General features: G+C 40.3%; 1 protein-coding gene across 2 annotated transcripts in view; it reads right to left on the bottom strand.

Annotated features, from left to right (window-relative positions):
* The window catches only part of ZCCHC7 (zinc finger CCHC-type containing 7), a 194,276-nt gene extending 173,154 nt beyond the window's left edge, over positions 1 to 21,122 (bottom strand). The window contains exons 1-2 of one of the 2 annotated variants that reach the window (XM_090039057.1): positions 21,062 to 21,122; positions 13,069 to 13,801 (exon numbers count right to left, since the gene is read on the bottom strand). In XM_090039057.1, the coding sequence (XP_089895183.1) occupies positions 13,069 to 13,777 (709 nt within the window). In that variant the 5' untranslated portion in view covers positions 13,778 to 13,801; positions 21,062 to 21,122. Of the gene's footprint in view, positions 1 to 13,068; positions 13,802 to 20,703; positions 20,866 to 21,061 lie in introns of those variants that run through there. The other variant, XM_090039058.1, reaches the window with a different exon arrangement.
* Positions 21,123 to 23,465: the final 2,343 nt, after the last annotated feature.

Below are 23,465 nucleotides of genomic sequence, written 5' to 3'. Positions count from 1 at the left end.
CTCAAGGGTTTTTTTTGTTTTGTTTTGGCAAAAGGATGAAGTATCATAACTAACATGCTCTTCATATTTATTTGCAACTCCTGGAAGTTAAAAGTAATATTTATGGAACTTCTGAAGGAACAAAGCATAGCAACTTAAAGAAAAAAAATATATACACCAATAAAATCACAAAACAAAATTCTCCATTTTCTTTACAACCAAAAAAGAAATGCTTCTGAAGAAACAAGGAATACATCTCTCTCATAGTCTATGTGAAATCATTAACAACAACAAGGATAATATTAATAAAAAATAATACCTGACTTGGTCACACTTACAACATAAATAGCTGACATAGAGAAAAATAGTTTAGCTTTGTGCTATTTCACAGCCAATTTTGAATACTATTACTCATATCCCATTGCATTCTCTTTCTGAACTGTATATAGTGCTTGCCTATTTTAAAACTTTCTTTCTGTCAAAATAAAATGATAACCATTAGAAATCAAACAAGTAAAACCTGACCAATAGGCCTGAAATACAATGCATACTTAACCCCCTCACAATTCTACAGGTATTAGAGTGGAGAAACATAATGCAATGGAAAGTTTTCTGTGTCACTAAAGGCCAAACACCAAGCAAAGCTTGTTTTGTACCAGATTACCAAAATTTCTGAAACTTAAAACACAGGCTGCAACTGACCTACTAACGGATAAGGCTGGAAACTGCTAATGCATGCCTTAAAGAATCATCTTCAGATATTACAGGAATCTGTATTTAAATTTGACAACTGTCTTTTTCTATGTCATTTCTTTTTTAAGCCAAGGTATTTTATAGTAAACACAAAGCAAATGGGAATGCTGAAGCTTTTTTTTTTTTAAAGATATATTGTCCTGAGTTAGAGTTGTATTATATTAAACAAATAGCCACATTTCAAGACACTCATTCTGAGCCCACTATTGTTATGAAATGAAAGGACCCTGAAACTGAAGTTTTCAATCTACAAGATATAATCTTATCAAACTTTATTGGCTTACCTTCACAGCAGTATCTAGACTGAGAAATAAATATAGTGTTAAAACCATTACTGTCACCACAGTGGCTGTTAATCACCATAAGTATTTCACGGCTTCTGCTTTAAAAGGAGAGAAAAAAACTCTGATGTTTCACGATGCAGATGGAGTTTCAAATAAAGACCGAAAAAGGCATCTGGCAGTCATGACTTTTTTTTTTTTTTTTTTTTTTAAAAAGAGTTAGTGGAGGACGGTTTATAAAGTGTTTCAAAAGCTTGGCCGTTCTTGAAGACTTACGGACTTTCAAGAAAGCACAGTACACTGTAATAGTCTTCTGTGTAGCCAGACAAAAAGAAAAACAAAATATTTACACGTAAATCTATCCGCATTGTACAAAAAATAGTCTTTTATGAACATCTACAAATGTGCCACATCACAAAAATATGCCACATCCAAAAAGGTATTTTTCTGCATATTTTTCTATTGCCAATGATACATACACACACACACACACAGACATATATAGACAAATATCCTGTACTCATGTTTCTTGAAAAATATGCATAAAACAAAAAAATACCAGTATTAATCTTGATATTATATAACATACTGGAAATTCACCGGAAGTGGCAACGAACTAATGCAGCCACAAAATTTATATTTGAGACCAGAAACACGCATGATATTTAGTAATTATTTACATTCTGTGGGTCTGAGTTTCAGCACTATATATATATGTTGTGTAATTTACTTAAAATACAGAAATTTCACTACCTTGACCAACATGATTTTAAAAAGATGTATTACCTATCTCAGTGCCTGTTGAAAGTTAATTGCCCTAGTTGGATAAAACTTTAAAAACAGATATACTAGCAGCTTTTTAAAAAAAAGCTATATAAAGCCAGAACAAGATCATTTCTGGATAGATGAAGTGCTTCTCTGATGTTAACTACTGAACTTGACGCGTTTTATTAGTTTTCTAAAGTGCGTTAGAAAGATTTACAAAAAAAGAATACACGTAATCATTTGAAAACACTGATAAAAGCTGAATATTGCAGCATTTCCAGCTCTTCCATAAAATTATATAAAACTTTCTGACTGTTACATCTTCCAGTAATGTCAATGGTCACAGGTGACAACTAATCCTGCCTTTCCCCAACTTCACTACAATTTGTGATAGCCCTATTAATTTATACATATATTAAAAGAATAAAAAAAATCAGTCACTGTCGAGAGTTCTTTGGAAAACCCAGGGCAGTTTAAACCAAGCAGATGACCAGGCAAATGACCGGATTCGGATCAGTTACACCAGCATACTCCCTGAGGTACTCCATTGGTTTATTTAGGGTTAGTTCAGATTAACACCCTAAGATTACAATTTCTCATAGCAGTGTGTACTGGTATGAAGATGCCAATTTACAAACAAAAATACTATCTTGGAATTGGTTTTTTTTCTAGGAAGTGTGTGCAGCAGTCTATTGGCTTCTTTTGGGGAGTAAAAAAAGCAATTTAAGTGTCAAGATTTTGAATATCTGACTATAAATGTTACAGCTATCATGTGGTAAAAATAGAAGACAATCTCTATATTTGAAATCTCATATGCTGGATTGGTAATTTTTTTTTGTTTTATAAGTAAGAAAATTAGATATCAATATCTAGTAAAGCTAGCTACTGAAAAAAAGTGAAAGGTGTATCAAAACTTCTTTTTATATTGTTTTATACAGTGTGTGTACAGAGATGAACATACCAAAAAATTGTTTCCTTGCCTCCACCATAAATGTGACACTGAACACCAATTTTAAGCATAATCTTGAAATGTACTAGCTACATCACAAACATTTTTTCTCTACACAACCTTTCATCGCTATTTAAGACACTGCAGTACTTTTCAGTTTGACACCACAACAGTTCACAAGGTCATGTTTTTCAAACCTTTACAGAATGCCCCATTTGTTTAAAATAAATAAACAGACCGAAGCGTGAGATTTAACAAAGTTCTAGATGTCTTCAAAAGCAAAGGCAAGCAGTTCTTATTTTAAAAAATTAACTGGCAACACAACTCTGGTGTCATTCTTTTCTTCTTGCTTTTAATTATTCTTCAGCATATTATTTTTATTTTAATTAGGAAAGGTAATTAATATAAATGGACTAGATATGTAACTATTTGATATGTGTAACCAAATGTATTTTATTTTCTTTCTTCTGGTATGCTAATTCATAAACTTTGTTTTTGCCCTTTTAGAGACTTGCTATCTTGTATTCTTTACTATTCTCTTGCCCCCTGATATTCCTAAATTTATTTGCGTTTTTTTAAATTGCTTAAATAACTTAAACCTCTATTTAAAGGGCAAAATTAGTTTTCCCACCAGTCCTCAGGGATCTAGCTACAATGTAAGACTTCTTCCCAACCTGTAAGAAACACAAATAAATGGGGACAAGGAAGAAAGATCAAACTGATGAGAGAAGTGGAAAAAAAATTCTCCTTTTAACAATCAACAAAACAGTAAAAAAAAAAAAAAGAAAAAAGTGAAAAAGTCACCCAGAATATATGACCATGTAAGCATGGGTACTCTTGCAGAAAACCTAGTCTGCAACCCAAAGCCATGGGAAATTTAAATTAGTTAGAGCTAAGGTCCACAATAGGCAGGAAAATCTGTACAGATAAAAGGGACTACTAAGGTTTCAGGTATACTTAGTTTAGATCTTTTGAGATTTCCAAAGGAACTTTATTAGTTTTATTAATTTTTTTTAAATAATCAAGAGATTCAAGTGTATCCATATTACACTGTAAAGAAGATTAACTATTTTCCTTTAATCAAAATATCCATATGCATATGCTGCATTGAGGAAAGGGTAGGTAGAATCCCACTGCTTATTACAGCTCCAGGGTGCATGCTATTATAACAATTCATGCACAAAAAAAACTCCCCCTACGTTTAAGTTTAAGTAATGTTAAGGTTCTTACAAATAAAGGCAAGAAAAGGAAGGTAAATTATCAGCTTTTAACTTGGCCTGTGGTTTTTAAGGGGAAAAAAAAAAACACACTACAAAAAAGTCACCCACTAGCTCAATATTTGTAAACAGACAAAAAGTCAGATACTTCTTATATCATCCTTAATTTAACCAGTGTGATGTAGCATAACTTTGTTAATTTCTTATTTGTGTCAATAAGTGTGTTTTCACAAACTATGTATGTAACAGTATGTGTGTAAATTGTTATATTAAAATAGACACTTTCTAAAACTTACAAACAAAATAAGCCTGGACAGAACTATGAATTAAGACTATGGAGTGAGTGTTTCTACACTATCATATCCATACATGTTTAAGAAGTTCTAGAAAAGAAGATTATTTACTGTCATCATCCCCATCAGCCTTTAGTAAATATGCACCTCCAATTAAATACCTACTTAGGCCCTATCCTAGAAGTTGCCAAATGAAGCAGCCCTCTGCATGCCCTCAGAGTTCAATGCAAGACCTGGGCCCTAGGCCCCACGCCTGCAAAGCACCAACTCCTCTCAAGAGGCAGTCAGAATTGAAGCCCAGTTTAAGCTACTCAGCACCCCAGCACATGCTCTGTGCAAGTAAGATGAGGCAGGGAGTTGAGCAAGCTTCTCTTTAAACTGAAAAGCGCTGGCCTTTTTTTTTCTTGAGCTACAAGAGCGATGATAGGGTAATCCGCTATTAAATGCCAATTTATACTGGAAGTGTGCTTATTTCTATATCAGAAAACACCAGGAACTAATTTTACTTGTTACAGTCTTAATTCGTCAAGCATTTCTGGAGGGAATAAAATGTTTTGCGGCTGGACATTTACACTTTTCTTCAGCCCAGAATAAACTTGAAATGTTGAATTATAAACCCATAAAAAGGGGGAAGATGAGTGGCTATTAACTGAAGCAGCACTAGCCACAAATAGCAAGCTATAATACCCAACCAGTTCTTCTAAGGTGAAAGTGATGCAAGGAACCTCTAGTAAAACGTACAGTAATTGTACAGTTAGCAACACACTGTGAATAGGAATATATTTAAATAAGTAGCTCCTTGTCATCACAAGAAACATTTTTACTGTGTGGTTTTGATGTCATCAGTTAAATTGTACAAGATCCCATAGCATTCAGTCTTAGTGCAAATATGAAAAGCAATAGCTGTACCCCTTATTGAAACTGAATTTTATTGAGTAGGAAATTATTTTATTTAATTGCTGAGCTCTACATCTGCAGAAGTCCCTTTCAAAAATCAGGAAAAAAATTCACAAGACATGGTATTTCAAGAAGCTTATTTTTCCCTTTAGCATTAGCAGAATACAAGAGTCTGTGTACTTCTTTTGAAAACAAACACAGAGATAAAATAATGTGCTACTACAAAAAATATCAGTTGGACTAAAACAACATCAACAAAAATGTTAAACTAAAGATGGAAACATAATTAAAAGAGCAGGCTATTTATCCAAATGAGAATATTTTTCTCCATTTTGCTACTTGCATGTATATTTAATGTACACAATTAGTAATGTAATGTAGTCAGGACTGATATATCCATAATCTAAGTTTCAAAACAACATCAAAGCTGTCAAACAAAAATAAATGGTCAGGAAGAATCTGCTTAAAGTGCTGACTGTCAAAACTTTCTTTTTTGGAGCACAGCTAGTATCAATACACCCAGGTCCCATTATTTGAGATTGCTTTTTCCACTCTGACTCCAGTATCTGCCTAAGTAGCAGTTGTTGTTTTCTCTACTGAATAGAAAGATTCACCCTAATGTCAGACACAATGTTCGTAGGGGAACGACACAAAGACCCTACAGATTTTCTCATTTTGTTTTACACACTTACATGTTTTACAGTTCCACTGAATGAATAGAAAATGTAACTATTGTGGAGAGAAGCTTAACAAGGAACATCTGCAGCTAGGGAGACTTGTAAATCCCTATGACAGGGAGAGGGAGAAACAGACAAGACACTAGAAGTGCTAAATACAAGCAAACTACTTTGGAAACAGAAGCTTCCATTTTATTTACTGACCAGTATTTCTTTTCTTACTTATCCCACTACTTCAGCCAGCAAATTCCAACATAAAAAGAATCATCAACAGACAACGAACAAGTATCAACTGCAGTGGTGGCAGCTATATTAATGGACTTGACAGTGTCCCTTCAGCTCCAGAAACTATGGATTAGTCTAAACCACTATTCCTAAATTGGAATAAAAAATACAATAATCTGCCAATATGTCAGTCAGCCATCTGTTTCCCTTCAGTATCATCACCATAAACAGAATTATTTTTTTTTTTTTAAAATCACTTATTTCATACTTCTCTAGTCCTAAAAACGAAGATGTTGGGCAGGGAGAAAAAGCCAGAAGTATTCCGTATGTAAAGATAAAGTCAGACAGTCATCTGATAAACAGATGTTCTAATGACTAGGCTAATACTCCAAGTCTTCAATTTTTCATTGGTCTCTATTTGCCATCAAACTTAAGGCAATAATAAGCATAGCAATGCACCATACGAAATGTTGAAATAAAGAGTAGAAGGTGATCTTTGATGCATGCACTTTTTTTGTATAGGTCAGTACTGAAAGAAACTAAACTTTTCATTCACATGCAGTGTCAAGTCAGAAATCTAACCCTGACCACAGCCGCTGGAAGACAGAAACTGTCATGGGCTGGGATCCCAAATAGTATCTGCTTCACACAGGGAACATATAAATTAGCCAAACTATCTCACCTTTTGTCAACATCCTGAAATTTTTCTAATGAGGTCGGCAGTCTGCTGAGCAATGACCACAAAAGGCATCTGAAATTTAACACTGTTTACTACCACAAATGATGTCCAGTATTTGTTACTTTTAATAGCAATTTCTTGTAGTGAGAAGTAATATCTCTAAAAACTGTTAATGAAAACCAGTGGCTGAGTGGAAAACAGTGTTTTGCCTCATGGCAGCTTTGGGTTCAAAAGCAATCTTATGAACTACCTTCTACAAACTGATAATGACAACAAATGTTATGAAATCAACATGCCTCGTCTCTGATGGAGTGCAAAAGAGCAAAGAGGGAAAGAAGCCACTTCCTGTACACCTTGGGGGTTGATGCTCTGTGCTGCAACTTGGAAAACTCTCTTTCCAACTGCAGGAAAAAACTATGGGAATTAAAAGCAATGCTACAGATTTGAAGAGAACTATATTTAAAAAAATGATGCTTAAAGGGTGAAGAGATGAAAGACCTGTAACTGCAGGAGGTGAGATCTTTTATCATACAAATCCTTATTACAGTGGAGGAAGAAAGGTGAGAGTTCCTCCTCAAAGGTCTACAGCCCATGAAACTTCATGCTTATACTTGTCCCATCCTTTAAGCACTTACAAATCCTGGAAAAAATAAGTAAAAGTCCAAATCTAAAAGATTATCCATTTTAACATTTCAAAATGGATTTAAAAATCCGTTTGCAAAGCAAAAAAATGCATCAGCATTGAGTGTATTTTCAAGAATATCACATAGGAAAACTTAAAAGATGACCAGCATACATAGATAGCATACACAGAGTATGTCCATGCTATTTCGGTACCATGCCAGGGAGGCATGCATCTTTCCTGTCCATGCACGCATCTTCCTAAAATGGAAGCAATGTAGCGCAGCACTGGGCACATGCCAAGAAGCTCTTCTTCTTGTCATGTTTCCAGCCACACAAAGCCAAAATGCTCCCACATGGTGAACTACAGTGTGCCCCACTGTAGCACTCCCTGGTGTGGCAGTGAGGTGGTGGAGACATGCCCACAGACCACAGGAGATATGTCACCATTGGTCACTTTCCTGTTAGTTGTATCTTACTTCAGATCATTTTTACAGCCTTGTTCAAAAGCAGTGTGCAAAAATTAAATCAGGATGAGAAGGGTCAAACTACTGAGAAACATCAGCTATTTGAAGAGTTCCCGAAAGATTTCAAGAGAAGTAAGGAAGCCAGTACCTGTTCTCATGTGGTCAAAAAAAGAAGCATGTCCCCAGCCAGATATCTACAAAAGTAACATGAATGGCCCATGTTGGAACATGATGTCAGCCAAAACATTGACTTACAAAAGAAAAATACTGGAGGAACGCATCTGAGACGTTTACTGAGGAGCTGACTAATTAGCTCCATAAAAATGTCTCGGCATCTATACGTGCGCCCCTATTAGGGCACAGGAAACTAATAAACTCCACAGCAGGGAAGTGTTTGTAAATACAAGTACTACCCTGCTGCAGAGTTTCTTGTGTGCACCAGCACATGTATAGATGCTGACCTGGCTGGCTGAAGCACAAGGGTGCTTCAGGGAAGGGGCTGCCAGCTGGCTAGTGCTGCACTGAAGCTCCCTCATGCCTCAGCCAGCCCCTCCACAGCACATGGAGCCAGGGGAAGCAGCACCAGGCTGGCAGGCTGGTCCCAGGGCCCCCTGCCAGCTGGGACTGCTGCAACCAGGCTCTACATGCTGCACATCATTAAACTCTGGAGCTGATTGCTCCGGAGTTAATGGCTCCCAGGAGCACATTCAAATGGTATGTCCAGAAGCAAAAAACTCCAGAGCAATAAGCTCCAGAGTTTATTTATTATGTGTACCAATTGCATGTGTGGATGCACCTGAGAACTGAATTAAATCCAAAAATGCCAAAAGATACCGATACTCTTTTGTGAAGGAGAAAAAACAGGAGCTTTCTTCTGAGCACACATGAGTCAAGTTGTACAAAGGAATTTGCACAGCCAAAGATTAACAATTTTAATTCAAAATAGAAAGAGTAAAAGAACCTTAATTTATAGGCTATCAAACTTCTTTCTTCCCCTATTATAAAAGGAATACATCTTTTTTGTCACAATAGGAAGTGGAAAGACCTTTGCAGAAACCAGATGGTTGTACACAGAAGGGTTTCTCTGCATATGTTAGCGGAGCCAAGCAAGAACCCTCTTTTTCATGAAGGATATTTAAAAAATATGGCTCTGTATTTAAAATTTGATGAAAAATTAAGACAACAACCTTCCTGTGAAAAAGGTGTGCCTCATTACTTTCTGTAAGAAATTATTTTTGATTCCAGTGGAATCTCAGTATTTTCATCTCAGTGCCTCAAGCACAGAGACGGGCCCAACAAATGACTGATGCAACAGGCCACTCTGACAGTCGTATATATATTGTGTATGTATCAGTTCCTCTTTTAATGTGAATCTTAACTAGGTTCTATGGGCATCTAGCTATACACAGGAGGGGGAGAAGGGGGGGCAGCAGTTAAAGCACCCCTGCCACCAGTTTGAATTGCAGAGACACTGAACACACATGACAATGAGGCTGCTGAAGTGTTCTAAATAGAACACTCCGGTGGACTTGATTAATATACTTAGAACACACTGGAGCAGGCGTCCTGCACATGTACAGGCGCCCTTTATAAATAAATGGACTGCTAGTGCAGGGATGTCTAGCCAATGTATACACTTATAAGCACTTTGATTCTAGTCGCTACATTTTATACTCACACAAACGCACATTAAAAACCTTAAAAAGGAGTAAGTTATACAGTAGGAGGCCCAGAAAACCAACAGAAGTGATATTTAATATTGTTCTATAAAAATCCTAAAAGTGTAAATAAATACATCTCAGAACAATTTCTTTGTGAATTAAGGGAATAACACCTTTAAATGAATAGCTGGTCAATAAAATTACAATTAAAAGTAACCAAATATTTTGCTTTTCCCTGACCTTCTTTGGGGCTTCACCTTCACAAAAATCAAGCTTCAGCAAACGGTTGCCTATCTAGTATATGGATTCCACACTACCATAAAAATGATACTGTGGAGCTTAATAAATAAATGATGGATACATTAGATATTAAAGATTTGTGGCTTTTGTTCTGTAAAACATCTGAGGAAAAACTATTATGACCCATGTATAAACAAGTTATTGCTATTTGGGTTGTTACTTTTATATTCCCCAAGAGATTCAAATAATTTTTAGACCTGAAACTTTACTTATATCACCACTGTGTCTTACAAACAAAATAGCTCATGAAGCAAACTTTTCCACCCTGAGCTTGCCTGAGTACAGTCAATTAAATATCAGAAAAAATACAAACACGCTGGTTTAACCTTCATCTCTGCTAAGCAGCATGTTATGTTTGACCAATCAGAACTTTGCACTCGGGTGAGATGTTTAGGTCCAGAGTACACAATTATTTTCTGGTACCCACATAAGTTAAAATTAACTTGCATTTTTGACCAAGTAACCTGTGAGTGGCAGGAGGTTTTCTGCTAAGTAAATACACATAAAATGCGGAAAACAGTGCCTACATTAATTTGTACTTTGGTACCACATTTAATAAAAAATGTTCTGTTAAATGTATTGTGAAATAGTTCCAAAAATGCACATACTTTTTCATGTAATTTGAAAAAGTTTTGGTATAATTTACATATTTTCCTTTTTCCTGTGGTGGGTTAATTTTTAAAACCATCATGGGCAATTACTATTTGAAAGCCCAAGAAGCTATATAAAATGTGCTGAAAAAATACTGATTACTTACCTGTACAATACTGAAATATTAATTGCATTATTATTACTGACTTATTAATTGAACTTTTGAGAAAACAAGAAAAGAAATACAAGCTAACATTAGCAATTTCTTATTTTACTGTGCACAAACTGTATTGCATGCATGGCCTGGTATATTTGTTACCCAAGAGGCACAGAACATTCTGTTGAAGAAATGTATACTTTATAATGGCACAGCATACAGGCTGTGGTTCTCAAGAAAGGAAAATGATCAATCAAATAAAATGCAGAACTGGTTTTGAACAGTTACCTACTGAACTTTTAAAAATATAAACTACTTCCACCCTATAATAAATATGACATGCAAAAAACAGTGTGATCTGCAGATCGGCTGTGACAACCATGTTCTGTACCATTCTTTTACCACTGAATTGAAACAGCATGAATAGCATTTTTTGGTGAAATCTCTCAAGCATGGGCAACTACATTAAGCTCTTAAATCAAAACACTGAGGTAGTGTGAGTTATAATCTTTTTATCAAATGAGAACAGTAACTACAGAACGTATATATAAGAAAAACACAATTTTGTATCAGAAGTTACCAGAGACAGGGAGCAGATCGTTTAAAAAAGGGAAAAGAAGGAACTTTCCTAGTTTCTTCCTTCCTCTACAAATCATTACAAATATATTGGACAGTAGTGCTAATCACTTGACCACTAATCCTAAGGGAACAATCAATGAGTCCATATATTATCAAGAACGCCCCTTCGCACACACAAATCTGTGGGTATCAAACAGAAAACTAGAACACTAGAGATGATGTTACATGTATTTTTGATTCAAAAGGCTAGTGAAGACAAACTGCTCCAGCTGGCCTTACTGTGTTGAATCAGCATCTCTGAAGGCAATGATTACTCTCAGTGACTGACAGAGGACGCTGCTCCTGGAAAAAGTCTCACTGTAATAAGCGACTAGAATGCAAAGGAAAAGGGAAGATGATTGTGAAGTACACTTTTTCAGACATTGGTGCCAGAATGCATTGTCCTAGTAATAAAACAACCATCATCACGATGCGTGGTCAATATTCTAAATTCATAAACTTCACAAGACTTTTTTTTTTTTTAAATGACCTGGTCATAACAAACAAGTCAATTCTTTTACCCAGGACACCTCCAATGACTTTCCTGAGTAATAATCTGAAAACTTCTTTTGAAAGAATACCAAAAAGCTACATGTAATAACCTTTATATTAGTGATATACAAGATGTGCATTAACTGTTCACTATTTAACGCACATCTTGTATATCACTAATATAAAGTTTTAGAAAAATTGGAGTCTTAGTATACCCAAGTTGTTTACACTGGCTGCATCAACACATGCACTTTACTGCAGGGTTGACTAATTAGCTCTGCAGTAATGTGTCACAGTCTATGTATGCGCTGGTATTAGGGCACAGTAAATTAACTAACTCTGTTGTAGGATAATACTGTCAGGGACAGAACTATCCTATGGCAGAGTAATTTACTCCACCAGAATGCACAAGAAGACAGTGACAGGGGCTAGCTAAGGCACAAAGGTGTTAAACTGCAGGGGCTGTCAGCCACCTAGCACCATACTGAAGCAACCCCATACCCCAGCCAGTCCCTCTGCCACATGACACTGCCACCTGAAGCCCGGGACTGACCCTCCACGTCCCTTGCAAGCCTGGGGCTGCTCCGCCCCGGCTCAAAGTGCTGTGGTCCCAGGCACATGTGTAGACAGTGTCCGGGAGCAGCTGACTCCAGCATGAACTACACCAAAGTTTATTTCTTCACACTAACAGCACATATACATGAACCCACTGACTGTGAAAGTTATTCTCTCCTCCTGTTGTATTTTTCTTGGCTTTGATTCCAAGTTTCCTTATTTCTCAAATTCTACATGTAAATGCTGTTTTTCAATACCCACTTCATTTTCCTTGTACACAACATTTAACTATTAGAGCCCTGTGTTGTTTCTTTTCTCATCTTCCAAATGCTGTTTGCATCTTTTCCTTTTTATGCATTTCTTAGTATTACTTTAACAATTCAATTATTTCTGAATCACCCCTTCTTTTTCTTTTCAAACTCTTGGAGTAAACATACTTTGACACTTGCAAAGCTTCATGCATGTCTAGCAACATTCAAACAACTGTATTATAATTATATGCTAGATAAGGGAAGCCAACCTGCAGCACACTTGCCATAGGTGGTACAGGTAGCCTATGTGTGGGGCACATGACAGACAGGGGCAGAGCAGAAAATAGAGCAACAAATCAGAGCACAGGAAACGAAGTAGAAAGCAGAGCAGGCAGGGGAAGGGGATCTGAGTAGCATTTGGGGATGGTGCAGGGCTAATTTGTGACCAAAAAGGTACTAAATCATATTTTGTGGCTGTTGTTCACTTAATAATGTCCTCCTCTGGGTTTTTGCCACCTTGAATTTTATCTACTAGTTTCTCTTTATTTTCATTTATGCTACTGATATCAATGTCATGCTAGCCAGTTCTCTCCATCAGCTCCTTTCCTTTATTCAGTGTTATCTACAGATAAGTACTGACCTTCGCTGACAGAAGTTCCACAGTCTTCAATGTTCAAAATGATATCTTCATCTTTGTCATCTTTATCATATTCCAAAAGCATCCAACTCTCTAAGTTATCACTTTCAGAAACTGTGCTTTCCTTCTCTTCCTCTGCCTCCCCATTTGAGCTATCTTCTATTACCAGAATTTCTTGGATCATGGAAGCCCCAACAGAAATTGAATTAGATTTCACATGCGCCATTTTCTCTTTGCATGAAGTTTCTGCCACCAATCTGTTAGAAGCCATAGAATTATGTTTAGAAGCTCTGGCACGGTTCCTTGTGGAGTTTCCTGGACAATTAGATCTTTTATTTGGTAATAATGATGTTGCTGTCTTCTTCACTTTACTTTTGTAAATGCTGTCTTCATCGGCTGTGTCAGACAAGATAATGACCTCAGGACCATCTGAAATCTGAATGAAATCACTGTCTGACAGTTCAATAATATTCTTTTCCCAAGCCAGTTTATTGGTCAAAAGTGAACTTTGACCTTCTTTCTTGACAGAGCCCACTTGCTCATTCTCTTCCTGTCCATTGATTTCCCCAAGATTCTGAGCATAGTGGACCTGGCTATAGAGATGAAATTCTACTTCGCTGTCCACACTCAGTTCGCTAGATGACTCTTCACGATAAAGGTCATCTTCATACCCTTCTTCATACGCATCTAGGTCTTCATACCCATCAAACATTTTGGAAAGAAAGTTGACCCGTATCTACAAAAAAATAAAACATCTCATTACTAAGACCAAGAAAATGAGTCCAGAAACTTCCTGAAAATGCAACACCTTTTCCCTATGAAAGTTAATGAGGTTTCACATATAGACAGAAAGCTATTATCACAGAAAAAAAAATTGTAATCCCAAACAGATTTTACAGTAGGAAAAACATTAATTTGAAGTCACAATAGCAAACTTTACTGTTTAGACTGCACCTCTTTTTTCATTTTAACCTCATCCATTTTGACTCTTGACAAGAAGATTTAAAACATCCCCAGCTCCTTATAAGTAATCAACTTTGGGCAGGAAAAATCCAGCTCACAGTTCCAGGCACCCTGCTGAACTCTGGACCCAGAAGCAGTCGACACCACCTCCAGTTCTGGTTAATGTAATCAGTCACCTTTATGCAGTGCTGTGAGCACATTAATTCATTCTACATCTCAACAGATGCAGGAAGAAGATGCCCAATACTGCAGAAATATTTGGGAGTAGAACAGTTGCTTAGCTGGGAATTCTTTGAACATCAGGACAAAGTTCCAAAATTCAGAACTGTCCTAGAAAAACATGGGGCCGCTGGTCACTTTACCCATAATTTTCCTACACTGAGTTGGGAGCCAAGAAAATACTGAGTTTTATACTCAGTTCTTCCACTGGCTGGTATTAATTTTGTGTATTGCACAGTCACTATTACTCAACATTAGCAATGCCTCACAGCTGTTCCTGAAAAGACAGACAAGTATCATTCACCCCTTTTCACAAACGTGATAAGTAAGAAGCTACCCAAGGCCACTTTTGGCAGAGCTAGGAATAGAACCAGTGAGCACACCTGCCTCTCTGAACAAACATAACAGATATTTACCACTAGCCAACACCTCCTCCAGTGCCCACAGTGGAAACCATGGTTCGATTCACCAGGAAACAACTGTGAGACCCACTAACAGAGTATGGGCAATATAATCCCCAACAGTGGCTAGTTCATATAGGAAACAACAGGCTCCTAATGTTTACCTCTTCAGCTCTGTACTGTGAATTGAAAAGCCCCTACTTTCCAACTACACTGATATTGTTTTTTGGAGGGAAAAAAAGGGAAATTACACACAAAAGCTCTGATGATAAAGTGCTGGAGCTGCTAAATACTGAAAGGTTAGAAATGCTTCTCTCTTCTCCCCCTAGCAATTCCTCCATCTTAAGCCTGGCATTTCCTCACTTTCTTCCCACAAATCCACACTTCCTCATACCACCCACAGTCTTGATTTTATACCATTACCTCACTAGATGGCCCTTCTCCCATCTTGGATCCCTATGGTTCTGCTGCACAGTGCACCTAAAGTGGGGGTCACTAGAAGAACCACAGCCAGGCAGTGATGTGGGAAAGAACTTAGTTGGAGGTGCCTGGGGGTACTAAAACCACATAGGCAGCATGGAAGTGCCAAGAACCTCTGGATTAAGGCATCAGCACTTGCAAAATATGACAGAAGCTCAGTGCTGCATGCAGTCCTAGAAAAGTAAATGCCTTGGCACAGGTAACCAGCTCATCTGGTTCACTAGCACATCTTCTGCACCAAAGCACTGGCACATCACATGCACTTCTGGCACTGCTACCTAAGTAGATTAGGAGCAAAGCCAAAGGAAGCCTTTGTATGGCCAAGTCACCACACAGAGGTGCTAGCTCCTCCCATATCCTAAACTACCTACAAATCTGCAACCCCAGGGGATGTTTTTCTTCCCCACAACTCCCTGGCTCAGCATCCTGTGCACCCCAAACCCTAACCTCTATAGATGGTTTCTGGGTTTTCTTGGGGGGGGCAGAAGTAGAGTTTGTGATTTTAGCAATAGGAGTCCAGGAAAAAAAAACACTAAAGAAAACATGACAAAATTTAAAAATGGAGCATTTTTAATATGTTCTACATGTTTCACTAAAAATATGACCTGGAAAATTAAATTGTTCCTGCAGAGTTACTGCCCCTAATTTGGAGGGAAAAAAATTATTCATTTGTGTGTCAAGAGAGAGATCAATGTTACATGGTAAGCAGAGCAAACAGGATTTTACAATTCATAGAATATGGCCTTCTAAAATATCATAAGAACCCAAGGAATTAAAACCCCAGAACAATGGCATAAAATAGTACCCAAGTTTTTGTTCAAGTTCTTAGCACTTTCTCTACACTGACAGAAAGTGGCTAAGGTCTTGGCTAAATACAGATACCAGAAATTCATATCTAGGATCTTGTATTTAGTCTTTATTTTATGGTAGCACAAGAGACCCAAGATCTCATTATGCTAGGATACTGTATACATGCATAAGGACAAGAGAGTCCTTGTTTCAGAAGCTTTTAGTCTATGGTGGCAAGTCAGAATTAATTTGAAAAAGGAAGTACCCAATATATGCACAAGTTTTTGCAAAAAATAAATGTAACACTAACACAAATTGTAAACCAGGTCTTAAATGTAAAACACAATACTTATGTCCATTGAACAAGGGTGTCTACACCTTCTGTACTCTAAATGTACACTCACAATGCTTTACCTACTTCAGCTGAGTTCTATTACTATTATTCAGCATCACCCACTCAGATACTGAGGTCACTTCAAAAACCCAGTCCAAAGAGGAGGTCAGTGTCAGAACAAACCATTTTACAGCCCTGTTAGCTCTTCACACCTAACCGAGCTGTTTTCTAGCCTGGTGCTGGAGCCTGCATCCATTTGACATTTTTCAACATTCAGATAAATGACACTTTAACGTGCTAGCGCAACAACTTATGTCCCCCATGACAAAGACAAAATTATTTGTAGACCTCTTGAGAACACCCTAATAGAAAGTCCTATTTACCAACAGCAGTGATCCTTAACCAGGGTGCCAAGGCGCTCTGGGGTGCAGGTACAGGGGGTGCAATCCAACATGAGTACTGTTCAGAGTACCAACATAATTCACAAGATAAACCTAGAGATTTCAAATAGGAACCCATAATGTTAAAAACATTATGACCTGTTGTAGGCTTTCTGACTTCTGTAACAGAAAAATTGCTCTATTTTATTTCCATACTCAAAAAGCAAGGGAAAGTAGAGCTGGCATTTTTCAAGGGTGCCTTGAGTCTGATAAGGGGTGTCATAGTCTAAAAAGGTTGAGAACCACTGACTTCCAGAATCAGTGCGTTGATAATTTGGTAAAACCATACAACCATCTCTTGATAACTAGGCTCGATGCAGTGAGTACTATAGAGAAGTGGATCACAGCCAAAAACATGAGCTCAAACTGAGACTGTTAGATCTCATGGCAGTCTTTGACACTTGGAGGTGAGCCCACAGCACCTTGTGATTCGTACAATAACAAGGATGAGTAATTCACATTATGCCATGGGTCAGCAATATTTTGGAGGCAGCTTTAACAGAGCTTAGCTCTGAACATGGGCCACTTCTAGCCTGGCCTACATTGTGGGAGGAAGCAGTGGCTGCAACAATGCTGACACCGCCGCTCCATCCCAACACCTGGCCATCATGGAGGTGAAGTCCCCAGCAGAATCCCCCGCCCCTCCCCCCAGCTTCACAGGTTGGACAAAATGGCTCTGGGCAGGCAGTAGATGCCAACCCTACATATGCTCTTTCATTCTGTTCTCTCAGCCACCCAGAAGGTTTGAATGGATATTTGTTCCTTTGTCTTGAGTTCCAGAATACAGAGTATTGTAGGGCAAATCTTGTCTCCTTTTTTTCTTCTTCATGCATGTCAGGCAATGAGAGAGATGAGAAACTATCAATAGTACAATAATCATAGAAAAACAGGGCTGGAAGGGATGTCAGAAGGCCATTTAGTCCAACCTCCTGCTCAAGGCAGAATCACCACTGTTTAAAAGACACCTGACAACTGCCAAACATAAAACACTTTAAACTACCAATAACAAAATTCCACATTCTCTTGGCATTTGTTCTAATGCTTAGCCTCAGAATTCTTCATAACATCCAACCTAAATCTCCCCTCTTCCATTATTTCTTGTCCTGTTCTCCACAGAACCTGAGAATAGTTGATCACCATCCGATTTATAATAATCCTTTTCGTATTTACAGACCATTATCAAATACCCTTTTAGATTTTTTTCCTCCAGATTGGAACAACTGGGACTGTTTAGTCTTTCACGTCTTTCATTTTTGTAGGTTTCTTACTAGCTTTGTCGCTCTCTTCTGAACTTTTTCTAATCTACCTACATCTTTCTTGAAACCTAGTGCCCCAGCTGGACACAGTACCCCAGATGAGGTCTCCCCAGTAGTGAATAAGGGGGGGAAATTGCTTTCCAGGACTGACACGCCTGTTTATACATACCAGTACACTATATGCTTTTTGGAAACAGTACTATATTGTCCAATGTGAATCACACTCAGTTTGTGTACCACTGTAATGTCTAGGTCCTTTTTTGCAGTACTGCAACCTGGGCAGTTGTTCCCCACCTTGTATTTGTGCATTCGATTGTTCTCTCTGAAATTAGGTACTTTGTTCTTGTCCTCATTCAATTTCATCTGATTTATTTCAGGCCATGTTTCCAATATAACAAAACCACATGACTTATAAACCTATTCTCTATGGTGCCTTATAGGAGCACAGAAAAATATGGCTGGAAGAGACCTCATCCAGGTCAGCCACATGAACAAGGCAAGAACATCCCTGAGTAAACCATCCCAGTAAAGTGTATATCCAACCTACTCTTGATAACTTCTAGGGATGGGGACTCCACACCTTCTCTAGGTGACTCATTCCAATTCTTGACCACCCTAATAACCAGAAAGTTCCTCCTAACTGCCAACCTAAATTTCCCCTGCTGAAGCTTGAGGCTGTTGTGCTTCTTGTCCAGTCCCCTACAGCCACAAAGAAAAGCTCATCGCCATTTCAGCCTTCAGGTATTCAGACTGTTACTAAATACCCCTTCAATCTTCTCTTCTCGAGGTTAAGTAACCTTAGTACTTCCAGCCTTTCTTTATAAATATTTCTTCCCAAGGTTATAATACTTTTTGTTGCTCTCTGTTGGACTCTATAATCTGTTCACATTCTTCCTGAAGACCAGGACATAACACTGGAGACAGTACTCCAGGTCAGACCTCACTATTGCCAAATAAAGTATAAGAATCACCTCCTCTGATTCACAAGTGACACTCCTGTTAATACAATCCGCTATACTATTGGCTTCTTTTGCAACAAGAGCACACTGTAAGTTCATATTCAGGTTATGGTCTACTGTAACCTCCAAGGTCCTTCAGCTCTGCAGAGAAGCCTAGCCAGTCATTCCCAGTCTGTATCTGTGCATGCAATTATTTCATCTCAAGTGCAGAACTTTGCATTTGTCCTTGTTTAATTTCATCCTGGTGGTTACAGACCATGTTCCCAACCTTCCTGTTTCCTCTTATTTATCTAGCACCTCTCAGGTAAGTTTAGCTTTTTTCCCATAAAGAGCTTGCTATACTTTGAAGTTGGAAAGAGTCTTTTAAGTGTGGCAGATAAAAGTAGGGTCCCCTCCCAACTCTGCAGTCAGCTATAGCTCAAAGCTTCACAAAGCAATAACCTACAGAACTGACAGAAGTTTTGAGTTATAGTGTCCCACACTACATAAAATCAGCCTGTCAGCAATAAAACTGACATGTCAATTTTATTCAGCTGCTGGTGCTTAGAATGATCAGAGACACTTATTCTCTACTGTTCTCATTAGGCTTAGTGAAAAACAAGGTTTGAGAAAGGAAAGTCTTGTGCCCCGACAGAAGACTGAGGAGGCAGAAGAGCAGCACACCTCTACAGCAGTCAGAAGGCCCTGAGAGGATAGGACTTTTGTAGACTTCTCAGGTTTTTCCTTTATTTTTCCCTTTCCCTCCTGCTTTTACTTACTCTCTTTGGTAATGTTATAGGCTGCATTTAAGAGGACAGAAAAAAAACAAACTTATGCTGTGCATTTTTATGGCGTATGGACAAGAGAAGGGGATAGCCATCTGCTGTTTTCTAGGCATGAACAGCAGAAAAGCTACTGTAAAAACAAAACAAAACAGTAGCTTAAGGAAACTGCACAAATTCTGTATGATTTCCATTTCAGATTAAATTACTAAAATTTGGATAACAGCCCTTCTAGGCCAGGCTAATAAAATCTTTGTTCCATTTTAATATGTACTTAATTAATAGGCTAAGGTAACTATACAGTTCACATACCATCAATTACTCCTGTTAGGTACTGCATACCTGCAGCTGTCATAATATTGATTCAAGCTGCTGAACTGAATAGGCGATTTTGGGATTTAAAATAACAAAATTTAGTACCTGAGACAGACATCTATAAATTCAAACGAATCATCAACCAAATATTTTTAAATTAAAACACTGATATGTTATTTAAATGGAAGTAATTTGTAGCCATCCCACACCAGAACTAACACCCTTCCTTTGTGAAAGTGACACAGGGTGTACCGAGGGGCTGTCAACACAGAGAGACTATGTTGGAGTAGGGGAGGGCAAGCATGAACTTAAAACACTTTGGATGCTGGGGAATGTCTCTTCTACAATAACAGCATCCGGACAGGGTGCCATTCCAAAATAGCTGTTTGGAATAAACTAATCCCATCAGTGGCTTGTGTAGATAAGGCATGATAAGTGCCTTTCCCTCCAGTACCATGTAGGCAGAGGACACCACTCCGCTGACCACAGGGGTAACCTAACTTGCCGCCACGGCTGCTTCTGTGCTAACAACAAGGTGGCTTTGGAAAGGCCGAGCACTCATTCCGCAACATTATTGTCTCCTGGCACATTCACAGTTTATTCTGAAGGTGGAAAACCATTCCCAGCACCTCCAAGGCTACTTGAACGAACAGAAACCGGGTCTTTTAAAGCCATGGCATTTAAAACAACCAAACACACTGTTTAAAAATAAAAAAATCACCAGCTGCCCCTGTGCCACCCCGGAGGGGCTCCAGCCCGGCCATCGCAGTCTGACAGACACTTAGGGCTGTGGAAAGGCTGCTTGGCTGGGCGGGCAGCTGCGTCCCCGCCGCCCGCGGGCTGTAGGCAGGAGCCCGGCTCCGCGCCCGGCCGGGACCTTCTCGCACCCCAGCGGCGCCCCGCGCCCGCCCCCCAGCCCGCAGGGCCCGGCCCGGGCGTCAGCAGCCGCCGAGCCATAACCGGGACCAGGGTCGGGGCCGCGCCGTGGGGCAGCCGGGCAGCCGCAGGCGGGCGGGGGGGAGGGCACATGCGGCAGCCTCGGGACCGGGGCCGCCCCGCGCCCGCCCGCCAGTACTCACTGCCGGTGCCACCAGGAAGCGCCAACCAGGAAGCCCCGCGGCCGGAACACGCGCTGGCCTCCCCGCCCCACCCGGCCCGCGCTTCCGGCCCGCCCAGCGGTAAGGGGGGGCGGAGAACTACAGCTCCCGGCATGCAGAGGGGCGACGTGCACGTCCTTGCGCCTGCTGCGGGCCTAATATAGCCTCGCGGGGGCGGGGCGTGCTGGGGCGCGGTGTTGTCAGGTGCGGGGCGGTTACCGTATTTGTGCGATAACTTCGACCCTTGTAGGATGTACAGACAGGAATAGAAAAAGCGTTCGAAAGGTACGGTAGTTGATGCGGCAGATGCAAAACCCAAGTCACCCTCAGGGAGCCTTCACTGAGGTTTGGGTTGGCTGTCAGCCCTTTCTTATGAGGACTTACCTTGAAATAAAGAAGTGTTTTTTCTTGTTTGTTTGGGGGTTGTTGTTTTTTGGGGGGAGGGGGTTTGTGTGCTTCAACTTTGATGCCCCAGTTCTCATTCACTCACTCACTGGCGACTTATAGACAGCAATATAAGGTAAATAAGAAGAGTTCTTTACAGACTTCTTTGCATATTTATTTGCACATTATTTCAGCATGCAATCGTTTTTCAGCAAATTTGATAATTTTGGGCTTCCAATAATTTCATATTTAAGTCCTGGCAACGCTCATGCCAAGGCCACGACACTTGAGGGGCGCTGGTGGAAACCAGCCCGCCTTGCGGCTGCAGGCTCTTAGCTTGTGTCTGGTTGGTGCCAGCAGCTGCCTCAGCAGGGCGTGCTTGCTTGCGCTCCCAGAAGGCACTGCCTTGAGGCCAGGGGGAGTACCCTGAGGGTGACCTTGTGCCCCCTGTAGTTCTGGCTCCAGCCAGAGTTTCAAACTAAGCAGCTGCTGTGGCTGCAGCACTTCAAGTCAGGCAGCGCTGGGGGAGCCACCTGAGTTCATGGCTCATTGTCATGTCCTTGATCCCTTCTACCCACCCCACCAACAGCCCTCTCTTTTTTAATGGTCTTGATGTTCCACCAATCAAGCCACCCCTTTGTTCTGCCATCCTGTGTCTGTTCCTGCTCCTGGTAATGGAGCTTCTATTTCACAGCCCAGCAGACTGTTTTTAACTCATTCCCTAGCCGCTGTCCCCTGATCATACGAGTGGCCCTCCTCTGGACCCTCTCCATGCTGTCCACATCCCTCTTGAAGTGTGGCACCCAGAACTGGATGCAGTACTCCAGCTGCGGCCTGACCAGTGCCCCATAGAGGGGGAGGATCACCTCTTTGGACCTGCTCAAGATGCATCTGTGGATGCATGACAAGGTGCAGTTGGCCTTCCTGACTGCATCCCCACACTGCCGGCCCATGTTCATCTTGGAGTCAATGATGACCCCCAGATCCCTTTCCGCCTTCATGCTGACAAGAGGGGAGTTCCCTAACCTGTAGGTATGGTGCCGGTTGTTCCTCCCAAGGTGCATCACCTTGCACTTGTCTGTGTTGAAACCCATCCTATTCTTGTCCGCCCACCCTTGTAACCTGTCTAGGTCTGATTGTAGCCTGTTGCATCCTTCCAGTGTGTCCACGTCCCCCCACATCTTAGTGCCATCAGCAAATTTGAACAGGGTGCTTTCTACCCCCTCGCCCAAATCACTGATGAAGATGTTGAACAGTGCAGGCCTGAGGACCGAGCCCTGGGGGACCCCACTGCCCACGTCCTTCCAGGTTGAGAAGGACCCATCCACTACCACCCTCTGGGTGCGGCCCTCCAGCCAGTTGGCGACCCATTTGACTGTGTGGGTGTCTACACCACAGCCCCCCAGTTTCTTAATGAGAACGGGGTGAGAGACTGTGTCAAAAGCCTTCCGGAAGTCCAGGAAGACTATATTCACTGCTACCCCTGCATCTAACGATCTGGTGATCTGATAATAAAAGGCCACCAGGTTGGTCTGACAGGACCTGCCACTAATGAACCCAAGTTGGTTGCCCCTAAGCATGCAGTACCATGCTGGCCCCTCCTGGATGTGTGCCAGCATAATTTTCTCAGACAGCTTGCCTAGGATCGAGGTAAGACTAACCGGCCTATAGTTTCCTGGGTCCTCCTTCCTGCCTTTTTTGAAGATGGGAACCACGTTGGCCCTCTTCCAGTCTTCTGGTACCTCACCAGAGCACCACGAGTGCTCGTAAAGCGGTGCCAGGGGACTTGCAATGACCTCGGCCAGTTCCTTTAGAACTCTAGGGTGGAGATCATCTGGACCGGCTGACTTGAATACGTCCAACCCCTCCAGAAGCTCCCTAACTAAATCCTCGCTAACCCGTGGCCCAGGTGTGCCTCCCCCGGGGCCCAAGGGGGGCCCAGCAGGGAGGTGGCTGTTCTGGTCCCTACTTAGGAAGATGGAGGTGAAGAAATCGTTGAACA

Source organism: Crocodylus siamensis, chromosome 3 (assembly GCF_052110815.1).
Source record: "Crocodylus siamensis isolate JL-2025a chromosome 3, ASM5211081v1, whole genome shotgun sequence".
In the NCBI taxonomy this organism is placed as follows: Eukaryota; Metazoa; Chordata; order Crocodylia; family Crocodylidae; genus Crocodylus; species Crocodylus siamensis.
This window is presented reverse-complemented; position numbering and strand designations above follow the sequence as displayed.